The 21,684-nt window shown below is 40.5% G+C and overlaps 1 protein-coding gene and 1 long non-coding RNA gene across 2 annotated transcripts in view; one reads left to right on the top strand and one right to left on the bottom strand.

Annotated features, from left to right (window-relative positions):
- The window catches only part of lurap1 (leucine rich adaptor protein 1), a 42,890-nt gene that overhangs the window by 484 nt on the left and 20,722 nt on the right, over nt 1-21,684 (top strand). Inside the window, exon 1 of the mRNA XM_062028278.1 lies at nt 1-124. This exon is cut by the window's left edge and continues 484 nt beyond it. Within this exon, the coding sequence (XP_061884262.1) occupies nt 1-124 (124 nt within the window). The remainder of the gene's footprint in view (nt 125-21,684) is intronic.
- LOC133635266 (uncharacterized) overlaps nt 13,722-21,684 on the bottom strand; it is a 72,904-nt gene continuing 64,941 nt past the window's right edge. The window contains exon 5 of the long non-coding RNA XR_009822040.1: nt 13,722-15,570. This is a non-coding gene — a long non-coding RNA (uncharacterized LOC133635266). The remainder of the gene's footprint in view (nt 15,571-21,684) is intronic.

Below are 21,684 nucleotides of genomic sequence, written 5' to 3'. Positions count from 1 at the left end.
GATGCGGGAGGAGGCGTCCACTTTCCGGGGTGAAGCCAAACTGGTCCCCGCCGGGCACGAAACCATCAAGGAGAACGGGAAGAAGAACCTGGATGAAAAGATCAGAATATTGAAGAGTGAGATGGTGAGTGTACACACAATAAGTTACATTATAGAAAAGTTGAACATGCTTGTAGTTTATGTGCCTTTTGTCCATTTCTGGTGTTTATTTTATTTGTACAATATGTCTTACAGGCCCATAAAAAACACGCCTTGATCTTTAAATTACCGTATTTTTCACTCCGGCCGAAAATGCATAATAAAGAAGGAAAAAAACATATATAAGTCGCACTGGAGTATAAGTCGCATTTTTGGGGGAAATGTATTTGATAAAACCCAACACCAAGCATAGGTGGATTAATGACCGGGCCTACCGGGCCCAGGCCCAGGGGGCCAGAGGCCCCAAGGGGCCAGGCCAACTTGGCCCCGCGGCCGCGACCCAAGCAAAACTACTTTTGCAAAAATAATAATCTTAAGCCCCAAGGGGCCAGGCCAACTTGGCCCCGCGGCCATGATCCATAGAGGGTAAGAGGCCCCAAGGGGCCAGGTCAACTTGGCCCCGCGGCCGCGACCCACAGAGGGCCAGAGGCCCCAAGGGGCCAGGCCAACATGGCCCCGCGGCCATGATCCATAGACGGTCAGAGGCCCCAAGGGGCCAGGCCAACTTGGCCCCGCGGCCACGATCCATAGAGGGTCAGAGGCCCCAGGGGGCCAGGTCAACTTGGCCCCGCGGCCACGATCCATAGACGGTCAGAGGCCCCAAGGGGCCAGGCCAACTTGGCCCCGCGGCCACGACCCACAGAAGGCCAGAGGCCCCAAAGGGCCAGGCCAACTTGGCCCCGCGGCCGCGAGCCACAGAAGGCCAGAGGCCCCAAGGGGCCAGGTCAACTTGGCCCCGCGGCCACGATCCATAGAGGGTAAGAGGCCCCAAGGGGCCAGGTCAACTTGGCCCTGCGGCCGCGACCCACAGAGGGCCTGAGGTCCTAAGGGGTCAGGCCAACTTGGCCCCGCGGCCATGATCCATAGAGGGCCAGAGGCCCCGAGGGGTCAGGCCAACTTGGCCCCGATCCATAGAGGGTCAGAGGCCCCAAGGGGCCAGGCCAACTTGGCCCCGCGGCCACGACCCACAGAGGCCCCAAGGGGCCAGGCAAAATTGGCCCCGCGGCCATGATCCACAGAGGGCCAGAGGCTCTCAATCATTATTATCAAAGCTAATTCTCAAATTGGATGGATCACACAACCTCACTCACATATTCTTTATCAATTATTAAAGGTTGTTTCTGAATTTTGATCACAGAACTTAATGCAAATATTCTTGATTGATTGACAAAGCTCATTCTCAAATTTTGATTACACAACCTTACTCTGACAAATTATCATTATCAAAAAGCTCTATCTCGAATTTGGATCACAGAATCTCACTCAAGTATTCTTAGCTGTGCCCCTCCCCCATCAAGTCTTTCATAAACCGGTCTGTTCTTTTAGAATCTCCTCATTTGGTATTTTGAACTCGTGAGAGACTGCTCAAAATTTGGTTTCCTTTCCCTCAGTTCAGACTCAGAGATAATTTGAAATCATTCAACAAGAAGTTTAACGCGCGCACACACACACACACACACACACACTTGAGTTGAGCATTACTTGGAAATTCTTATATTTTCCATTTTGCTGTTATTATCAGCATCTTCCCATTTTGTCCTTTTCTTTCGAGAAAGTTTACAGTCTGACATTTGTCACTGCTGTCAGTTAATAACTTTTTGGTCTTTGACCCATTTTGTCATTTTCTCGATTCGATCGTCACTGACCACTCTCTCCTGTCTGGCAGACATCGTTGCTGCCATCATAGCTAGCAAGCTGCCTGCAGCGGGTCATCCCTATGTTCCCCGTCCCTATGTTACCCGGGTCCTATGTTCCCCTCTACCGGGGAACTAAGGACCCTTTTTAAAAAAAAGTGTTGTATGTTCCCCGCTGCGGGGAACGTACAACACTTTTTCCAGAAAAGGGTTCTATGTTCCCCGCTGCTTCCAATGCGCGACTAAGTAAGACGCACGCAGACACTCATGACAGAGACGCGTTTAAGTTGTCGAAGGAAGGAAGTTCGCGTTTGAGTTGCTCTATCTGCTGCCGCACGCCCTGTGACAGGTTAGGTTTAGGGATGGTTTTGGTCAGGGCACAATTTCGCCAAAAAAGTGCTCCACAACGCCCTGTGACAGGTTAGGTTTAGGGATAGTTTTGGTCAGGGCACAATTTCGCCAAAAAAAAGTGCTCCACAACGCCCTGTGACAGGTTAGGTTTAGGGATGGTTTTGGTCAGGGCACAATTTCGCAATTTCGCCAGATACAATGCAGGGAACATAGGACCCTTTTTTAGAAAAAGGGTCCTAAGTTCCCCGGTCGCATACAAAGACCCAGGAACAACCGGGGAACATAGGACCCGGGGAACATAGGACCCGGGGAACATAGGCACGCTCCCGCCTGCAGATAGCAACATTTTGGTGTCCTTTGGGAAAATATTTAGAAAGAAGACAAAAGTACACACAGTTGTACAACTATTATCTTTATGATCTTTTTTTGTTAGTTTCTCTGTTACTGTGTGTGGCCAATTAAGCGACTTTTGGCCATACCTGGCTGGTGACATTTAGCGACTTTCTGGTTGATGTTAAGATTAATAATAGCAACAGTTCTCTTCATCTTAATGCAATTTATTGTGTCTGTCTCTCCACATTTTGCCATTAGGTACTTTGAGCTCTTGTTGGTCAGTCACTCTAAGGTACATTGTTGCTGCCATCATAGCTAGCAAGCTGCCTGCAGATAGCGACATTTTGGTGTCCTTTGAGAAATATTAAGAAAGAAGACAAAAGTACAAGACATTGTACGATTACTATCTTTTTAAAATTATTTGTTTCACTGTGTGATTGACCGACTTTGCCGCTAGATTTCGCGTCTTTTGGCCATACCTGGCTAGCGACTAAAAACATCATTTAGCGACTTTTTGGTTGTGAAGATAAGTGGTAAAAGCAGATCTTCCTGTTGGTCTTCCCACATTTTGCCATTTGGTACTTTGCACTCTTCTTGGTCACTCCAAGGCATTTGTCCCTGCCTTCAGCTAGTCACTTGGCTCTTTTGGAATATATTTCACTGTAATTGGCTCTCTCTCTCTTTCTCCTCAGTACAAATCAGTCTGTTCCCTTGCCATTTAGACATTTTCTTGATTCGATCATCACTGACCACTCTGCTCTCCTGCTGTCTATCAGACGAATCAGTTGATTCTCTGCTCTCAATTGTCTATGCTAGTAAGCTGTTATTCTCTGCTTTGGAGTGTTGATGCTGGGTTGCTAGTTTTCTAAATCACCTCACACACTTGAAGGAAGCAGCACCGATCATAAACACACAAACAAACTCACACACACACACACACACACACACACACACACACACACACATAGTTGGTTTATCTGTTGTGATAGGCAAAGAGCCAATGTGCAAAGAAAGAAGGGAAATATGGATCATAAACGTTTAAGTGGAGGAGCTAGAAAAAAAATTCAGCAAGAAAAGAAAAAAAAGGAATCAGTTTTACTTGAGAGTGTTCCAAATATCTCCAGCTTCTTCAGTACAAAGACATCTGCTGAAAGCAATTCTATAAATGCTACTGCAAATTCAGCTAAGGTTAGCAATGCACCTGAGCTAGCATGTAGCTCCCAAGATCCTGAGACCACTACAAGTGTAGACACTGAACCAAATGCTTCTGATGCTTATGATTCAACCAATTCAGCAGTAGCCAGTTGCTCGGATGAATGTGAGGTCACTGCACCTCTGGACAGCATAGAAAATGAGCTGAATCTTTCTTCAACACCATCTACAGTGACAACTCTACCTAGTGATCCCGCTAAATGGGCTGAGACCCTCACTGAGTCAATGAAGGAAGTTCTTATTCAAAGAGGTGCAAAATCATTTCACAACCGTCACAGCCATTATCCAGCTTCTGTGAGGAACAGTGGGCTAGGAGGCAAAACCCGATGCCTAAACAATGAACATTTTACTTCACACTTGCCCAATGGACAACGAGTACAAAGAGAGTGGCTGATGTACGCTCCCTCTACTGGTAATGTTTACTGCTTTGCATGCAAACTGTTTTCCCCAAAAACGCATTCTTTTGTGACAGGCTATTGTGATTGGAAACACTCAGAAAGATTTGGTGAACATGAGCGAAGTGCTGAGCACATAACCTGCATGCAAGCAGTCTTGAACCGCGCCAAAGGTGCCACAGTTGATGCAGACCTGTTCAAACAGTTTCAGGCAGAGAGCAGCTATTGGAGGCAGGTGTTACAAAGAGTTGTTGCAGTCATTAAATTCCTTGCAGAAAGGGGCCTTGCATTTAGGGGTAAAAATGAATCGTTAGGGTCTCCTCTCAATGGGAACTACCTTGGTATTCTGGAGGTCCTGGCTGAATTTGATCCCTTTCTAAAGGATCACATCAGAAAGTTTGGGCAGATGGGTCGAGGTAATACCTCATATCTGTCCTCCACCATTTGTGAGGAATTCATTGAATTGATGGGTGCAAAAACCAAACAGGCTATAGCAGATGAACTGCAAGCAAGCAAATACTACTCTATCATTGTGGATTCAACCCCAGATTTATCTCATGTGGACCAATTGACATTCATATTCCGTTTTGTTAGCAAAGAGGGCAGTGTTGTTGAACGCTTTGTGGGTTTTGAGCCCATTACTAGCCATACAGGTGAAAGTTTGGCTAACTGTGTCATGTCTGTGTTGGAAAATCTAGGGTTAGAGCTGTCAAATTGCAGGGGGCAGGCTTATGATAATGCCAGCAACATGTCAGGGAGGTATAATGGGTTGCAGGCTCACTTAAAGAAAAGCAACCCATTAATACACTATATTCCATGTGCAGCTCACTCTTTGAATTTGGTGGGAGTCAACAGCATTGACAGATGTGGAAATGAAGTCTCTAAGTATTTTGACTTGATTCAGTCTATTTACAACTTCACAACTGCATCCACACACCGATGGGACAGGGTATTTGGCAATTCCAACATAGATCTCACACTTAAAGCTTTATCCAACACGCGTTGGAGTTGCCGTGCAGAATCTACCAAAGCACTGTGGCAGAACTACAGTAAAATAAAAGCAGCACTACAGGTTATTTCCACTGATGACACAGAGAAACGAGACACACGAACTGAAGCTGACAGTCTAGTGCGGAAGCTGGATTCACTTGAGATGGCCTTCATGGCAGGCTTTTGGGACACTGTTCTGTCCAGATTTCAGGCCACAAGTCTGCAACTTCAAAAAGCAGACATGGACCTTGGTACAGCAGTTAGATTGCTGGAATCTCTGCGCACCTTTGTTCTCTCCCAAAGAGATCTATTTGATCATTTTGAGCAGAAAGCCTTAAACATGTTGGGTGGCACCCCATCTTACAGGGCTGAACGGACGAGGAAACGTAAAAAGTTTGCTGATGAATCAGCATCCCCAGATGTTGTGCTTGAGGGAAGGCAACTGTTTCAAATAGAGACATTTATTGCCTCTATTGATCAACTGAGTTCAAGCCTTAATCACCGTCTGGAGGCCTACAAACATCTGAACAATTTGTTCAGTGTCCTTTTCTCTTTGGATACAGAGTCCAATGCTTCAGTCCTTCACAAGGCCAAGATTCTCACTGAATCATACCCATCCGACCTCAATGAAAGTCTTGGACAGGAGCTTATACAGTTCAAATCTTTTATACAGCTCAACAACACTGATGAGGAGAGGACCCCTTCAGGACTGCTCAAAACAATAATACATTTTGGACTACAGCCTACGTTTCCTAATACATACATTGCGCTACAGATTTTTCTCACTCTACCGGTCAGTAACTGTGAGGGAGAACGCTCATTCTCTCTTTTGTCAAGAGTAAAAAATGAGCTGCGCACAAGAATGACTCAGAAAAGATTAAATGCGTTATCTCTAATGGCAATTGAGAGTGAGCTGACAAGAGAGTTGGACTTCAATGATGTGGTGGATGATTTTGCAAAATTGAAAGCACGAAAGAAACCCCTTGCTTAAAGGTGCACTGTGTAAGATTTTTAGGTTATTTCCAGAATTCACCCATTCACTAATGTTAGGCTACCTGTTTTCATGAATACTTACCACCACCATAAAATTCTAAGTATCCATTATGACTTGGAGAATTGCACTTTTGCCATTTCTGGGAAGTGTCACCTGGATTGTGAAGATAGGATTGACTTTAGGCAGAAGCTTGGTGCTTTCTCTGGCAAACTGAACCTCAAGCTTCATTCTCTGCAGCTTTGCATTCTTGTGCAGACTTTCATCCACAAGGAACTTTTCAACTTCCCCACTATCGTGAAGGGGCCATCAAAAGATTTCAGTGTGTCCAGCATGTCTAGTCTCCTTTCTTTGAGCCATCTCTTGTTTCTCATCTGCCCTACTCTCGAATTTTGCCTTCATGAATTTACTCCAGTTGAGTTCAACCTCCCTTTTTGCTTGTGCTGCTGCCTTGAAACCTCTGAAGCTCCTGGCTCTTCTGTAAAATTATTGACCTATTGACTGCGTTCAGTGTGCCCAACTTCTTCAGTTTGTAGTCCACCTTGCCACATTGTCTCTCCATCCCAATGTTGTGCACAGGGGTGCCATCAATGTTACTAGCCTGTTCACTGACAGGGTCCATTGGGAAGGTCTCCTCATCCATCCTCTGCCTGGCCAGGACAGTCTTCAGATGGGGCAGCATGAGATCTGTCAGCTGCTTCACTTCATCCAAGTATTCGGCAGCCACGTCTGACACTGAGTTCAGGACATGTCCAGTGCCTGTCCAGCCACTATAGCATTCTTGGAAATGGGCTATCTTGACCTGCATGCAGCCCTTGTACCATGAACTGGCCTACACCTTTCTTTGTGGTGCTCTCCGATGCATGTTATCATTTTACCTTTCTCCTTCTCCTCAAGCTTAACCACAAATAGATACAGACTTTGAGCCTCAATTTGCTGCACAGCTGCCGTTATGCCAAAGTGTTTTCCTAAGATATTATTTTATTTTTAATGATAGAAGGGAGGAAAAGGGGGCAAAAATCATGTCCGATTTAGTTTTTTGGGTGGGGTGGGGGGTTTATTTCATGATAGCTACCAACTTCCAATACATAATATCTCTCAAATGACCCAATGCACCATCACTGAAGTGGGCGTAATCATTTTCCAAAATGTTTATTTTTAGGCCATTTATCCCCTCCCCCTGTGTCTGTGTGAAACCTGTGCTTGTCAGTGTCTGTGTGGTATACCTAATAGTGTGTGTGCAGTATGTGCACTCTTCTGTACAGTACAGTGTGCATGTCTGTTCACAGTATACAGTATTTCTTGCATAGTGCGTGCGTGTGTGTGCGCCCACACGCGCGGGGGGTTGAGGGGCCAAGACCATGTCAGGCCCAGGGGGCCAAAATTTCTTAATCCGCCCCTGACACCAAGAATAGACATTTGAAAGGCAATTTAAAATAAAGAATAGTGAACAACAGGCTGAATAAGTGTACGTTATATGACGCATAAATAACCAACTGAGAACGTGCCTGGTATGTTAACGTAACATATTATGGTAAGAGTCATTCAGAATAACTATAACATATAGAACATGCTATACGTTTACCAAACAATCTGTCACTCCTGATTGCTAAATCCCATGAAATCTTATACGTCTAGTCTCTTACGTGAACGAGCTAAATAATATTATTTGATATTTTACGGTAATGTGTTAATAATTTCACACATAAGTCGCTCCTGAGTATAAGTCGCACCCCCGGCCAAACTATGAAAAAAAAACTGCGACTTATAGTCCGAAAAATACGGTACACTTTTGGATACCCTGGCTGCACAGTAAAGTGTCAGCTAATACTGTACATCAGGGATATGCAACAGGAGGCCCGCGGGCAACATCCGGCCTGCCAAAGCTTTTAATTTGGCCTGCCGAACATCGCCCAAATAGGCTCGATGAAACCATTGAAACTAGGCTTGATCATTTATGCAGTACTCCCGCCACCCCACAGGGGGGCAACGGCGAGGCATGTGTGTCTTATAGGAGAGTAGAGGAAGACTTATCATTCAACCCTGGAAACAATCTAAATATCGGTTGTGAGTTCAAACCCCGGCCGAGTCATACCAAAGACTATAAAAATGGGACACATTACCTCCCTGCTTGGCACTCAGCATCAAGGGTTGGAATTGGGGGTTAAAATCATCAAAAATTGTTCCCGGACGCGGCACCGCTGCTGCCCACTGCTCCCCTCACCTCCCAGGGGATGATCAAGACGCAAATGCAGAGGACACATTTCACCACACCTAGTGTGTGCGTGACAATCATTGGTACTTTCACTTAACTTTAACTTCTGCTCAGAGCAAGTGCTCGACTCATTGGGCTCCATTCAGCAACCGTTCTTAAGAACAAATGTTGTTCTTAGGCCCACTTACAAAGTTTTTAAGGAGATTTTTGCATTCACCAATGTTTTTCTTAGCTGAGATTTGTTCGTAGGTAAGAACTAAATCTACGAGTGCTCCAGAGCACTCTTAGGGTGGCCTATTTGTTCTTAAGTGTGACAAGTTCCCTTACTTCTATTGTCTAATGTTAAATATCATAGATCAGGGGTCGGCAACCCGCGGCTCTAGAGCCGCATGCGGCTCTTTAGCGCCGCCCTAGTGGCTCTCAGGAGCTTTTTTAAAAATGTATGAAAAATGGAAAAAGATGAGGAAAAAAAAAAAAAGTTTTTGTTTTAATATGGTTTCCGTAGGAGGACAAACATGACGCAAACCTCCCTAATTGTTATAAAGCACACTGTTTATATTAAACATGCTTCACTGATTCGAGTATTTGGCGAGCGCCGTTTTGTCCTACTAATTTTGGCGGTCCTTGAACTCACCGTAGTTTGTTTACAAGTATAACTTTCTCCGACTTTCTAGGACGTGTTTTATGCCACTTCTTTTTCTGTCTCACTCTGTCCACCAAACTTTTAACGTTGTGCGTGAAGGCACAAAGGTGAGTTTTGTTGATGTTATTGACTTGTGTGGAGTGCTAGTCAGACATATTTGGTCAGTGCGTGACTGCAAGCTAATCGATGCTAACATGCTATTTAGGCTAGCTATATGTACATATTGCAGCATTATGCCTCATTTGTAGCTATATTTGAGGTCATTTAGTTTCCTTTAAGTCATCTTAATTCAATTTATATCTCATGACACACTATCTGTATGTAATATGGCTTTTAATTTTTTGCGGCTCCATACAGATTTGTTTTTGTATTTTTGGTCCAATATGGCTCTTTCAACATTTTGGGTTGCCGACCCCTGTCATAGATAGATAGATATAGAGATAGATAAGACAGACAGACATATAGCAAAATGAGCAATAAGGTTAGAGTAAAGTTAAAGTACCAATGATTGTCACACACACACTAGGTGTGGCAAAATTATTCTCTGCATTTGACCCATCACCCTTGTTCACCCCCTGGGAGGTGAGGGGAGCATTGAGCAGCAGCAGTGGCCGTGCCCGGGAATCATTTTTGGTGATTTAACCCCCAATTCCAACCCTTGATGCTGAGTGCCAAGCATGGAGGTAATGGGTCCAATTTTTATAGTCTTTGGTTTGACTCGGCCTGGGTTTGAACTCACAACCTACTGATCTCAGGGCGGACACTCTAACCACTAGGCCACTGAGTAGGTGTATATAGACATTTCAAAATACTGTGTGCGCACGCACACATACACACGATGGTAATGCTTTTGCTGCAAGATGCCGCAGATTGTGCCCTGGGGAGGGAGCGCATATTTGATGGCCATGTAGACCTATTTGCCCCGAGTGACGAATATTTATTTGAACGCTGCAGTCCCCCCTTTCTTAAACTTACGTTTTGACATTATGTATTTCCCCCGCGGGATAATACAAATTTCTCTTCTCTAATCTGATTGTGTTTGCTCAGTGTGTTTGATGTTCGGCTTTTCCGCCTGAATTGTGCCCTTATATGGGGAATTAAGGGCATTTACCTATGCAAATTACGGAATTAAGGGCGTTGACGTATGCATATTGGGGAAATAAGGGCGTGTTTTTATGTTAATTATGATAGACACGCACGTGCTAACCATTTGGCATTCAGCAACTTAAGAACAGCAGGTGGGAACTATTTGGTCGTTTAAGAACAGGTCATGAATTTGAATGGACTCCTCTTAGGAAATCACTTAGGAAGAAAGATAAGAGGAAAAGTTAGGAACTTACTGCTGAATGGGGCCCATTGTGTTCTTTTTCTGGTGGACCTTTTTAGCGACAGTGGTAGAAATCACTGCGTGTGACTTTTACATTCGCAAGTAGATATTGTGCATACATATATTTAGTTTATTTTGTATTTAAATTGCTGACTTTGTGATGTCTTTTGTATTCGTGGTCATGTTGGGATTTGTCTGAGAGTAACGATGCTGATCAAACCTCGTTTAATACATGTTGCGCCAAATTTGACCAGTAGAGGGCGACAACCTTAGATTTAACTGTGATTATTCACATCCAGTGTGTGCAATGTTTGGTGTGTGAATGTTGTGTAATTTCTGTATGCGTAAACATTTGCAGTTTATTGTGTGAATGCGTTAACACTAAACCTATTTTATTCATGTAAAATACACAATGGACATTATTTATATAAAATACACAATGGAAGTTATACTTTTACGTTTATATTTTCAGTCTTACAAACCTAAATGAAGGAAGTGTAAATAAATAAAACTGAGGAAGGAAACCAATGCGAAAGAAGAAGCATAAATCCTTAACAAAACCTCTGGAGCTTCTGTTTTTTTCATTCTTTTAACGAGCTGCACACGCTGGAAACGAGTAGCAGGGGCAGAATAATGAATTAATTGACAGTGCAGTGTGAAAGTCGATGTGTGTACTTTGTAATTAAGTAGTGTCAAAGAAATATAACATGCGGAGGCACTTTCTGACGAAACATCAACATTTCGATGTTCGGCCATTAAGCCCTTGGGCTCTTGGAACTGCGGTCCTCTTCCTTATGTAGTTGAATAGACCTGCTGGACATGGTTAAATTGGGGCCCCAAGCAGGATTTTATTTGGGGCCTCCAATGACAAATTTGTTTCACACTTCATTCATGTGAAACAATTGTTTCTGTACTTTAAAGGCCTACTGAAATGAAATTTTCTTATTTAAACGGGATAGCAGGTCCATTTTATGTGTCATACTTGATCATTTCGCGATATTGCCATATTTTTTCTGAAAGGATTTAGTAGAGAACATCGACGATAAAGTTCACAACTTTTGGTCGCTGATAAAAAAAGCCTTGCCTGTACCGGAAGTAGCGTGACGTCACAGGTTGTGGAGCGCCTCACGTCTGCACATTGTTTACAATCATGGCCACCAGCAGCGAGAGAGATTCGGACCGAGAAAGCGACGATTACCTCATTAATTTGAGTGAGGATGAAAGATTCCTGGATGAGGAAAGTGAGAGTGAAGGATTAGAGGGCAGTGGAAGTGATTCAGATAGGGAAGATGCTGTGAGAGGCGGGTGGGACCTGATATTCAGCTGGGAATGACTAAAACAGTAAATAAACACAAGACATATATATACTCTATTAGCCACAACACAACCAGGCTTATATTTAATATGCCACAAATTAATCCCGAATAACAAACACCTCCCCCCTCCCGTCCATATAACCCACCAATACAACTCAAACACCCGCACAACACACTCAATCCCACAGCCCAAAGTACCGTTCACCTCCGTAAAGTTCATACAGCACATATATTTCCCCAAAGTTACGTACGTGACATGCACATAGCGGCACGCACGTACGGGCAAGCGATCAAATGTTTGGAAGCCAAAGCTGCGTACTCACGGTAGCGCGTCTGCTATCCAACTCAAAGTCCTCCTGGTTGTGTTGCTGCAGCCAGCCGCTAATACACCGCTTCCCACCTACAGCTTTCTTCTTTGCTGTCTTCATTGTTCATTAAACAAATTGCAAAAGATTCACCAACACAGATGTCCAGAATACTGTGGAATTTTGCGATGAAAACAGACGACTTAATAGCTGGCCACAATGGTGTCTCGATATGTCCGCACAATACGTGACGTCACGCGCAAACGTCATCATACCGAGACGTTTTCAGCAGAATATTTCGCGGGAAATTTAAAATTGCACTTTACTAATCTAACCCGGCCGTATTGGCATGTGTTGCAATGTTAAGATTTCATCATTGATATATAAACTATCAGACTGCGTGGTCTGTAGTAGTGGGTTTCAGTAGGCCTTTAAAAAAAATCAAACTTGAATTTAATTTCATGTTTTGTGCTAAAACAAAATCATGGGAAATGATTTGTTCAAACATTTTTTTTATTGCATAAAGTGATACAAATAATACATTTTCAAAACTTTTTGACAACTCAGATCAGGGTTTGAGTATCAGTAGCAGAGCAGGAAGGGGCTAGGAATAGGTTTGCTGTAAAAATTCCACATAGAGCGCCATGTCATTCATTATTAACGTTTTATGCGCCCTTCTTCGCACAAAACGGGGCCCCATTCACAGCGCGTCATCTGCACATGGGGAGGGGCGGCCATGTTGGTACTACTGTAATACAAAGTTCAAACACTGTATCAAACTTGTCTGGTGAAAATAGAGTTAGAGTTAGAGTTAGAGTTTATTTCGAACATGCAACATGATACATCACAATTTCCAGTTTCTCTTTTCAACATGTTCGAAAAGGAGTAGGAAGAAGCAGAGCTTATTTAATCCTACCCCTTTTCTTTACATAACAGTTGCTGAAACTTTTTTGTTCACTTCCTGTTCTCAATTTATTCACAATAAACTCCATAGGTAATCACAATAAAAATAAATAAATAAATAATAGTAAGAATTTAATAATAATTGGTGAAGTAAGTCATATTTCATATGATGAGATAAGTAAGATTACTTTAAGAATGAATGAATGGATGGATGAAATAAATTGAGAATGTTTATCATGGTTCTTCTTCTTTGTACTTTGTAAACACTTTAAGTTTGAAGAGTTTCTTGAAGTGTATCATATTAGTACATTGTTTGATTGCTTTGCTTAATCCATTCCATAATTTAATTCCACATATTGATATACTGAAGGTCTTAAGTGTTGTACGTGCGTACAAATGTTTTAAATTACATTTTTCTCTAAGATTATATTTCTCCTCTTTTGTTGAGAAGAATTGTTGTATATTCTTGGGTAGCAGGTTATAGTTTGCTTTGTGCATAATTTTAGCTGTTTGCAAATTCACTATGTCGTGGAATTTCAGTATCTTTGATTCAATAAATAAAGGGTTTGTATGTTCTCTATATCCAACATTATGTATTATTCTAACTGATCTTTTTTGTAACACCGTTAATGAATGAAGTGTACTTTTGTAATTATTTCCCCATATTTCTACACAGTAGCTCAGATATGGTAACACTAGTGAGCAGTAGAGAATATGAAGGGATTTTTTGTCTAGAACATGTTTTGCTTTATTCATTATTGACGTGTTTCTTGCTACTTTATGTTGTATATTTTTTACGTGAGATTTCCAGTTCAATTTATCATCAATCATTATACCTAGAAATTTGGTTTCATTTACTCTTTCAATTTCTATTCCGTCTATTTGTATTTGTGTTTGACTTTCTCTTCTACTGTTACCAAATAGCATTATCTTAGTTTTACTGAGATTCAATGATAGTCTGTTTTTGTCAAACCATCTTTTTAATTTGTTAATTTCTTCTGTTATTTGTATTATCTCCTGTGTGTTCTCTCCTGAGCAAAACACTGTTGTATCATCCGCAAATAATACTAACTTTAAATCTTTTGTAACTTTACAAATGTCATTTATATAGAGATTGAATAATTTAGGTCCTAGTATTGATCCCTGAGGTACACCACAGGATATATTTAGCGTTGTAGACGTGTGTTCGCCTAGATCCACGTATTGTTTCCTGTTCGTTAGATAACTTCTTATCCAGTTTAAGACTAACCCTCTGATGCCATACCGTTCTAGTTTTTTAATTAAAATATTGTGATTAATTGTGTCAAATGCTTTAGTTAGATCCATAAAAACTGCTGCTGCACGTTTTTTTTTACTGTCTATTGCATTGGTAATTCTGTAATTTCAATTAAAGCCATTGAAGTTGAAACATTAGCTCTGTATCCATATTGGTTCTCTTTTATTCTATTTTTATTTATGAAACTCTCTAATCTGTTATTAAACAGTTTTTCAATGATTTTAGAAATTGTGGAAGTAAAGAAACAGGTCTATAATTTGTAAATTGATGTTTATCTCCAGTCTTATAAATTGGTGCAACTTTAGCTATTTTCATTTTGTTTGGGAATGTACCTGTTTGAAATGATAGATTACTAATATACATTAATGGTCCTGAGATCTCTTCTATAACCTTTTTTATCGTTTCCATATCAATTCCATTACAATCAATTGAAGTCTTAGATTTACATTTTTTAACGATTGTAACTATTTCCTCCTGTGTCACATTACTGAGGAACATGGAGTTGGGATTTCGCTCTATGGTATCATAGTCAATTGGAACTGGGTCTGGAATCCTTTCTTCCAATTTTGGTCCAATATTTACAAAATAATTATTGAAGCTTTCAACTACTTCCTTTATGTTGTCATTTTTTTTAATTTCCGTCTAAAAAGTATTGAGGGTAGTCCCTCTTTGTGCCATTTTTAATAATGCTATTGAGGATGCCCCATGTTGCTCTCATATTATTTTTGTTCCTGTCCAATAATTCACTGTAATATTCTTTTCTACATGATCGTAGTAAGTCTGTTAACTTGTTTTTTATACTTTTTGTACTTAATTTCTGCCTCTATAGTACTTTGTGCTATAAATTCTCTATATAGTGTATTCTTCTTCTTACAAGCATTTTTTAATCCTTTTGTCATCCATGGTTGATTATTCTTTCTGCTTAACACTTACATTTAAGATAAATAGACAGACTTAATTTATCCCATAATGGGAAAATTATGGGGTTGCAGTGCAGATACAAAAAGTCTACAAAAAATAAGGTAAAAAAAACATGAAAACAAAAGGGAAACATTTAAGAACACAAAGGACATAAAAGACATTGAAAGAGAACAGAGCTGTTGCAACTAGCTGCCACTTCAGCGGCACAATTTCTACATACAGCTACAAAAGCAATAAATAATAGAAATTACACACATATGATTGCATCATGCCTAGACAAACAACAAAATAAAACAAAAACACAATTTCAACTCCCACATACTGTATACCACGACATTCTTTGTTGGAGTTGGGGGGCGCACGGCCAGAGACAGGAACAGACCCAACAAAGCAACCAAGAGAGTCCGAGACGTCCTAGGCTGCCCGTCCAAGGAGACCAAAGTGTCCGATGCATGCTCATTCAGCCAGGACTCCGTGAAGCTCATCCATCCCGACGCTCAATGCGGTCTCTCCACGTGGAGGCCGGTCTGGCAGAGAGCCAGCAGTAAACATGGCCATGGCTGCCCCAAGGCAAGATCCAAAAGTTCACAATAAAGCATTAAAAAGCAGCGCAGAAGTCACAAAAGTGCCACCCCATGTTGCGCAGTCCCAAAGGGGCCCCGTCCAGAAGGCGAAACTCACATGAAAACAAAAACAAAACATGAAGAACACAAAGGAAGAAACAAGAGCACAGAGCTCCTGCAACCAGCAACCACTACAACGGTGCCATTTTGGATCATATAAATCATATGAAAACAGAAGAATCCAAATAAATATATGCACACGTGGAGGAAAAGTGATGACAACAAAGTGACATTCTCGAGGTAAAGTGCCAACACTGCCCACATTATTTTTATTTTTTTGTAGTTTTTACTTTTGTAGCTGTATGTAGAAGTGGCTGGTTGCATCAGCTCTGCTCTTTTAATGTCTTTGATGTTTCCCTCTTACACACATGCTTATGTGTGCTATGGCTATGTGTTTTTTCTCTCTCACTTGGCCTCAGTCTGGACCCCCTCTCCAGGGGCCCAGGTTTAGACTGAATATTTTTTTTCTCACCCCCCCAGCGTTTACCTGTTTCTCACCTTTTTTTGTAAGGGGCGCCGGACGTTGGCAGACCCGTCAGCGATCCTGTTCTGTCTCCCTATAATGTTTGTCTGCTCTTGAATGGGATTGTTCTGAAAATCTTAATTACCCCTCGGGGATTATTGAAGTATTTCTGAGTCTGATTCTGATCAGAGGACTGAGAATTACCAGGAAAATATGCCATTATATTCTTTATCAGTGGTGGAGCAGGAAAGGGCTCGGAATATGTTTGCGGTATAATTCCATATTTAAACGCCCTGTCATCCATTAATTTAAATGTTATATGCTCTTCTTTACGCAAAACGGGATCCCCCACGTGATCTGTATATCTAGAGAGGCGTCCATGTTGGTACTACTGTAACTCAAAAGTTAAAATAACACATGCAACGTGTCTTTGATGAAAAGATGCTCAACAGCAGTGCTCAAACAAACCTAATACATACATGTAAAGACATGTCTGTGATATTATTATTATTAGTGTCAACATTTCAGCTGTATTCTCTAAATCAGGGGTCACCAACGCGGTGCCCGCGGGCACCAGGTCGCCCATTAGGACCAGATGAGTCGCCCACTGGCCTGTTCTAAAAGTAGCTCAAATAGCAGCACTTACCAGTGAGCTGCCTCTATTTTTTTAATTTTATTTATTTACTAGCAAGCTGGTCTCGCTTTACCCGACATTTTTAATTCTAAGAGAGACAAAACTGGTGGCCGTGGGCTGGCCTCGCCGCGCTCTCCGGGGGTGGGGGTGGGCTCGTGGGGGCCCGATTGCCGGTGGGGGGGTGGTTGCGGGGGGGTCTCCGGGCCCCTCGGGCGGGGCGTCCTGCCTTTCTGTCCGTGTGGGGTGTGGTCTCTCGCTGACTTGGGGTCTGGCTGCCCCCTGCTTTTCTCGTGCCTTGTCCTCTGCCGGGTGCGTCTGTCTGCGGCCTGCTGCTGGCCCTTGTGGGCGGCGCGGTGGGCCGGGCTCTGGGGTTCCTGTCACTGTCCGGCTTGGCTGCGTGGGGGCGGTGGTCCCTGGTTCCCTGGGCACCACACCTACTGTTTGTGGGATGGGCTCTCGGGGAGGCTGGGGCCGTACTCTGGCTCCCGCACACACTGGGAGTCAAATGTATTGTACATGCAAATTCACATATACTCACATACATACATACACACATGCATAGGTACCTACGCTCGCACATACATATACAAATACAGTACATATTTACACACTCAAAGTTCGTACATCCACACGCACGCTCATTATACAAACATACTGTATACACATACTGTACATATACATTCACTGTAAAAACATACATATACACATACTGTACATATACACCCACTGTACAAACACACACATACACATACTGTACATATACATTCACTGTACAAACACACATACACATACTGTACATATACATTCACTGTACAAACACACATACTGTACATATACATTCACTGTAAAAACATACATATACACATACTGTACATATACACTCACTGTACAAACACACACATACATATACTATACATATACATTCACTGTACAAACACACATATACACAAACTGTACATATACATTCACTGTACAAACACATACTGTATACACATACTGTACATATACATTCACTGTACAAACACACATATACACATACTGTACATATACATTCACTGTACAAACACACACTATATACACATACTGTACATATACATTCACTGTACAAACACACACATACACATTCTATACATATACATTCACTGTACAAACACACATATACCGGTACACATACTGTACATATACATTCACTGTACAAGCACACATATACACATACTGTACATATACAAGTACATATGCACACATACACTCATGCACATAATCACGTTTCATCAAACATATATTAACGTTGTTGCCCTAGGGTAAACTGAGTATAACACATGGCACACTGACAAAGCTTAACCTATTGTTACTATAACAATCTACAAGGTTAATGTAGGTTGCTTCTCTTTCTTCCCCTCCATTTTTCTGCATTCTTTCGTATCTCAAGTTATCATTACGTATATGTATTGTTGATAATAAAGGAAAAGTATTGGTATTGTTTATTATCAATAGCACTATTTCTATTGGTATTCATATTGCTCCATTTTTAGTGTAATAATGCTCATTGTCATTTCTGTATTATTTTTTATTTTCGCTAACTGCTTATTTGCTATTACTTTTACCATCATATTTGTACATGTCGTATTTGCTGATGTTGCTCTGTTGTTGTTGTTGTTGTGTTTGCTGTTGTTGTTTTTGTCTCTCTGTCTAATCCCCCTCTTGTCCCCACAATTCCCCCCTCTGTCTTCCTTTTTCTCTCTTTCTATCCCCTCCTGCTCCGGCCCGGCTGCACCAAATGATAATATAAATACATTTAATAAAGTCAAAATACAAATAAGGCAACAAGAGAAGTATCCTACACTTCTCTTTTGTAAAGTAAATCTGAACAGCCGATATGGGCATCTACATCTGCTATATGATTTGCCTGAGAAGCTGGGCAGGACAAAAAAAAGAGAGACAAAACTCAAATAGAATTTGAAAATCCAAGAAAATATTTTAAAGACTTGGTCTTCACTTGTTTAAATAAATTCATTAATGTTTTTACTTTGCTTCTTATAACTTTCAGAAAGACAATTTTAGAGAAAAAATATAACCTTAAAAATGATTTTAGGATTTTTAAACACATACCTTTTTACCTGTTAAATTCCTTCCTCTTCTTTCCTGACAATTTAAATCAATGTTAAAGTTTAAAAAAAAAAAAATTATTGTAAAGAATAATAAATACATTTTAATTTAATTCTTCATTTTAGCTTCTGTTTTTTTTTGACGAAGAATATTTGTGAAATATTTCTTCAAACTTATTATGATTAAAATTCAAAAAAAATATTCTGGCAAATCTAGAAAATCTGTAGAATCAAATTTGAATCTTATTTCTAAGTCTTTTGAATTTCTTTTAAAATTTTTGTTCTGGAAAATCTAGAAGAAATAATGATTTGTCTTTGTTAGAAATATAGCTTGGTCCAATTTGTTATATATTCTAACAAAGTGTATATTGGATTTTAACCTATTTAAAACATGTCATCAAAATTCTAAAATTAATCTTAATCAGGAAAAATTACTAATGATGTTCCATAAATTCTTTTTTTAATTTTTTCAAAAAGATTTGAATTAGCTAGTTTTTCTCTTCTTTTTTTCGGTGGAATTTTGAATTTTAAAGAGTCGAAATTGAAGATAAACTATGTTTCAAAATTTAATTGTCATTTTTTTTGTGTTTTCTCCTCTTTTAAACCGTTAATTAAGTGTAAATATAATTAATTATTAATAATAACAGAGTTACAGGTAAATTGAGCAAATTGGCTATTTCTGGCAATTTATCTAAGTGTGTATCAAACTGGTAGCCCTTCGCATTAATCAGTACCCAAGAAGTAGCTCTTGGTTTCAAAAAGGTTGGTGACCCCTGCTCTAAATAGTGCCTTTTTGCTCTTTGTGCTGTTTTTTTTGTTGTTTAATTTCTACAATATGCCATGGGCCAATTAAAATAAGCCCCCAGACTGCACTTTGGATATCCTTACTGTACATAATATAAGTACTGTAACACAAGTCATTTGCTGTTAGTATAGTGGAATAATAAACACCAACTAGATCAGACATGGGCAAATTAAGGCCCGGGGGCCACATGCGGCCCGTTACGCTTTTCAATCTGGCCCGCCGGACATTCCCAAATAATTTTTTTAGATCTTTAAGATGGAAAGTGTAGCTGCCATTATGATGTGCAGTGATGTTTTCTAATGACCGTAAGTCTTGAACTATACAAAGTATTTCAATGGTTGGAATCTGCGCTTATGGCTGATATACCAGTTACTATGGTCATCTAATTAGTTACTATGGTAATCTACGTCACAGTAGCTCAGACGAGGCACCAAGCAGTGTGGGCGGGAAGCGTTTCCACAGACGCGGAAGGAAATTTTCACAACAAAGTTCTAAAGCTTAGTGATATATCAGATTGTAGGTGGGTTTATTTTGTACCCTTTGCATTCATATTTCACTGTTTGCATTTTTGTTGCATTTCACTTGATTGTAAAATATGTTGATCAAAAGGGGGTGTGTCATTCATATTTTGTCAATATTCAGTGTTTTATCGTTCTTAGAAAATTTTAAAATTCCATTACGTTTTTTAAGGCGGTCTGCCATAATGTTTTTAGCATTCAATCAGACATTGTGAGATTTTGTATTAGTGTTCCTAAAAATAGATATACCGGCCCCCAGACAAATTTTTTTCTCTAAATGTGGCCCCCGAGTCAAAATAAATGCCCAGACCTGAACTAGATGGTTTGTATTGTGCTTTGGTTGATAAACTGTAGAGTAAATACACGGTGACTCCATAGGTCAAATTTGAATGTAACATGAAGCTATTTGTAGGACCTCAGTGAAACTACAATATGATTTATAAAACTGTAATTGCCTGATTGCATATAAGACAAAAATACGATGCAAAACATTGATATCGATCTATATACTGTGTGACGCAATGATGGCCATTTTGTTTGCTCATTTCTTTTCAGCCAGGCATGAACCCAGTGTGTGGTTGTGACACAGAGCTTGCTTTATACCATAAACACAGACTCTCCCAAAAACAAAGACAGCTGTCTGCTCGATAGAGTTGCTCCAAAACATATAATTTACTCAGTCAAAACACAACAACAACGATCCAATTAGGATCCCGTAGTGCAGTGGTGTTCCAAGGTCCGGCTCAGGGGCCATTGACCGTTTTACTACTTCGACAACTGACAAAATGCACCCAGTTTTAGTTTTAGCCACCCTAAGAATTATCATCATAGTCAAGACATACAATAAAATGACTGCAGCAGCTCAGTTAGATAAGGGTTTAAAAATCATATGAAAACAGAAGAATCCAAATAGGAATATGCACACATGGAAGAAAAGTGATGACAACAAAGTGACATTCAACTTTTTTCACCGGGTACCACTTTAGAAAACACCTGGCACTCCAAGCACCACCATTAATGACCAACATTAAAATACAGTAGCGCAGTCGGCCTATGTAATCATTAAAAACAAGGTAGAGGTTTTATTTGACAATTATATTTAATATTTTTGGACACTGTAACATTACACACAGTTTGAACTGTAACACTGTTTGAAAATAAAACACTGTACTTTAAGCAAGTGATTATAAATGCAAGCAATGGCTACCGCTTGTGTCGAAACCCTCGTATGTCGATTAGGGCTGCAACTAACGATTTATTTGATAATCGATTAATCTGTCGATTATTACTTCGATTAATCGATTGATAATCGGATAAAATAGACAAACTACAGTTTTAACATTTCCAGTATTTTATTGAGAAAAAAACAGCATACTGGCACCATATTTATTTTTGATTATTGTTTCTCAGCTGTTTGTACATGTTGCAGTTTATAAATAAAGGTTTCTAAAAAAATTTTTTAAAAATACAAACATTTAAAAAAAAATAAAATGAATTGCCTCTGCACATGCACATAGATCCAAAGA

This window comes from Entelurus aequoreus, linkage group LG19 (assembly GCF_033978785.1).
Source record: "Entelurus aequoreus isolate RoL-2023_Sb linkage group LG19, RoL_Eaeq_v1.1, whole genome shotgun sequence".
NCBI lineage: Eukaryota > Metazoa > Chordata > Actinopteri > Syngnathiformes > Syngnathidae > Entelurus > Entelurus aequoreus.
The sequence above is the reverse complement of the archived record's forward strand: the minus strand, read 5'-3'. Positions and strand labels throughout refer to the sequence as shown.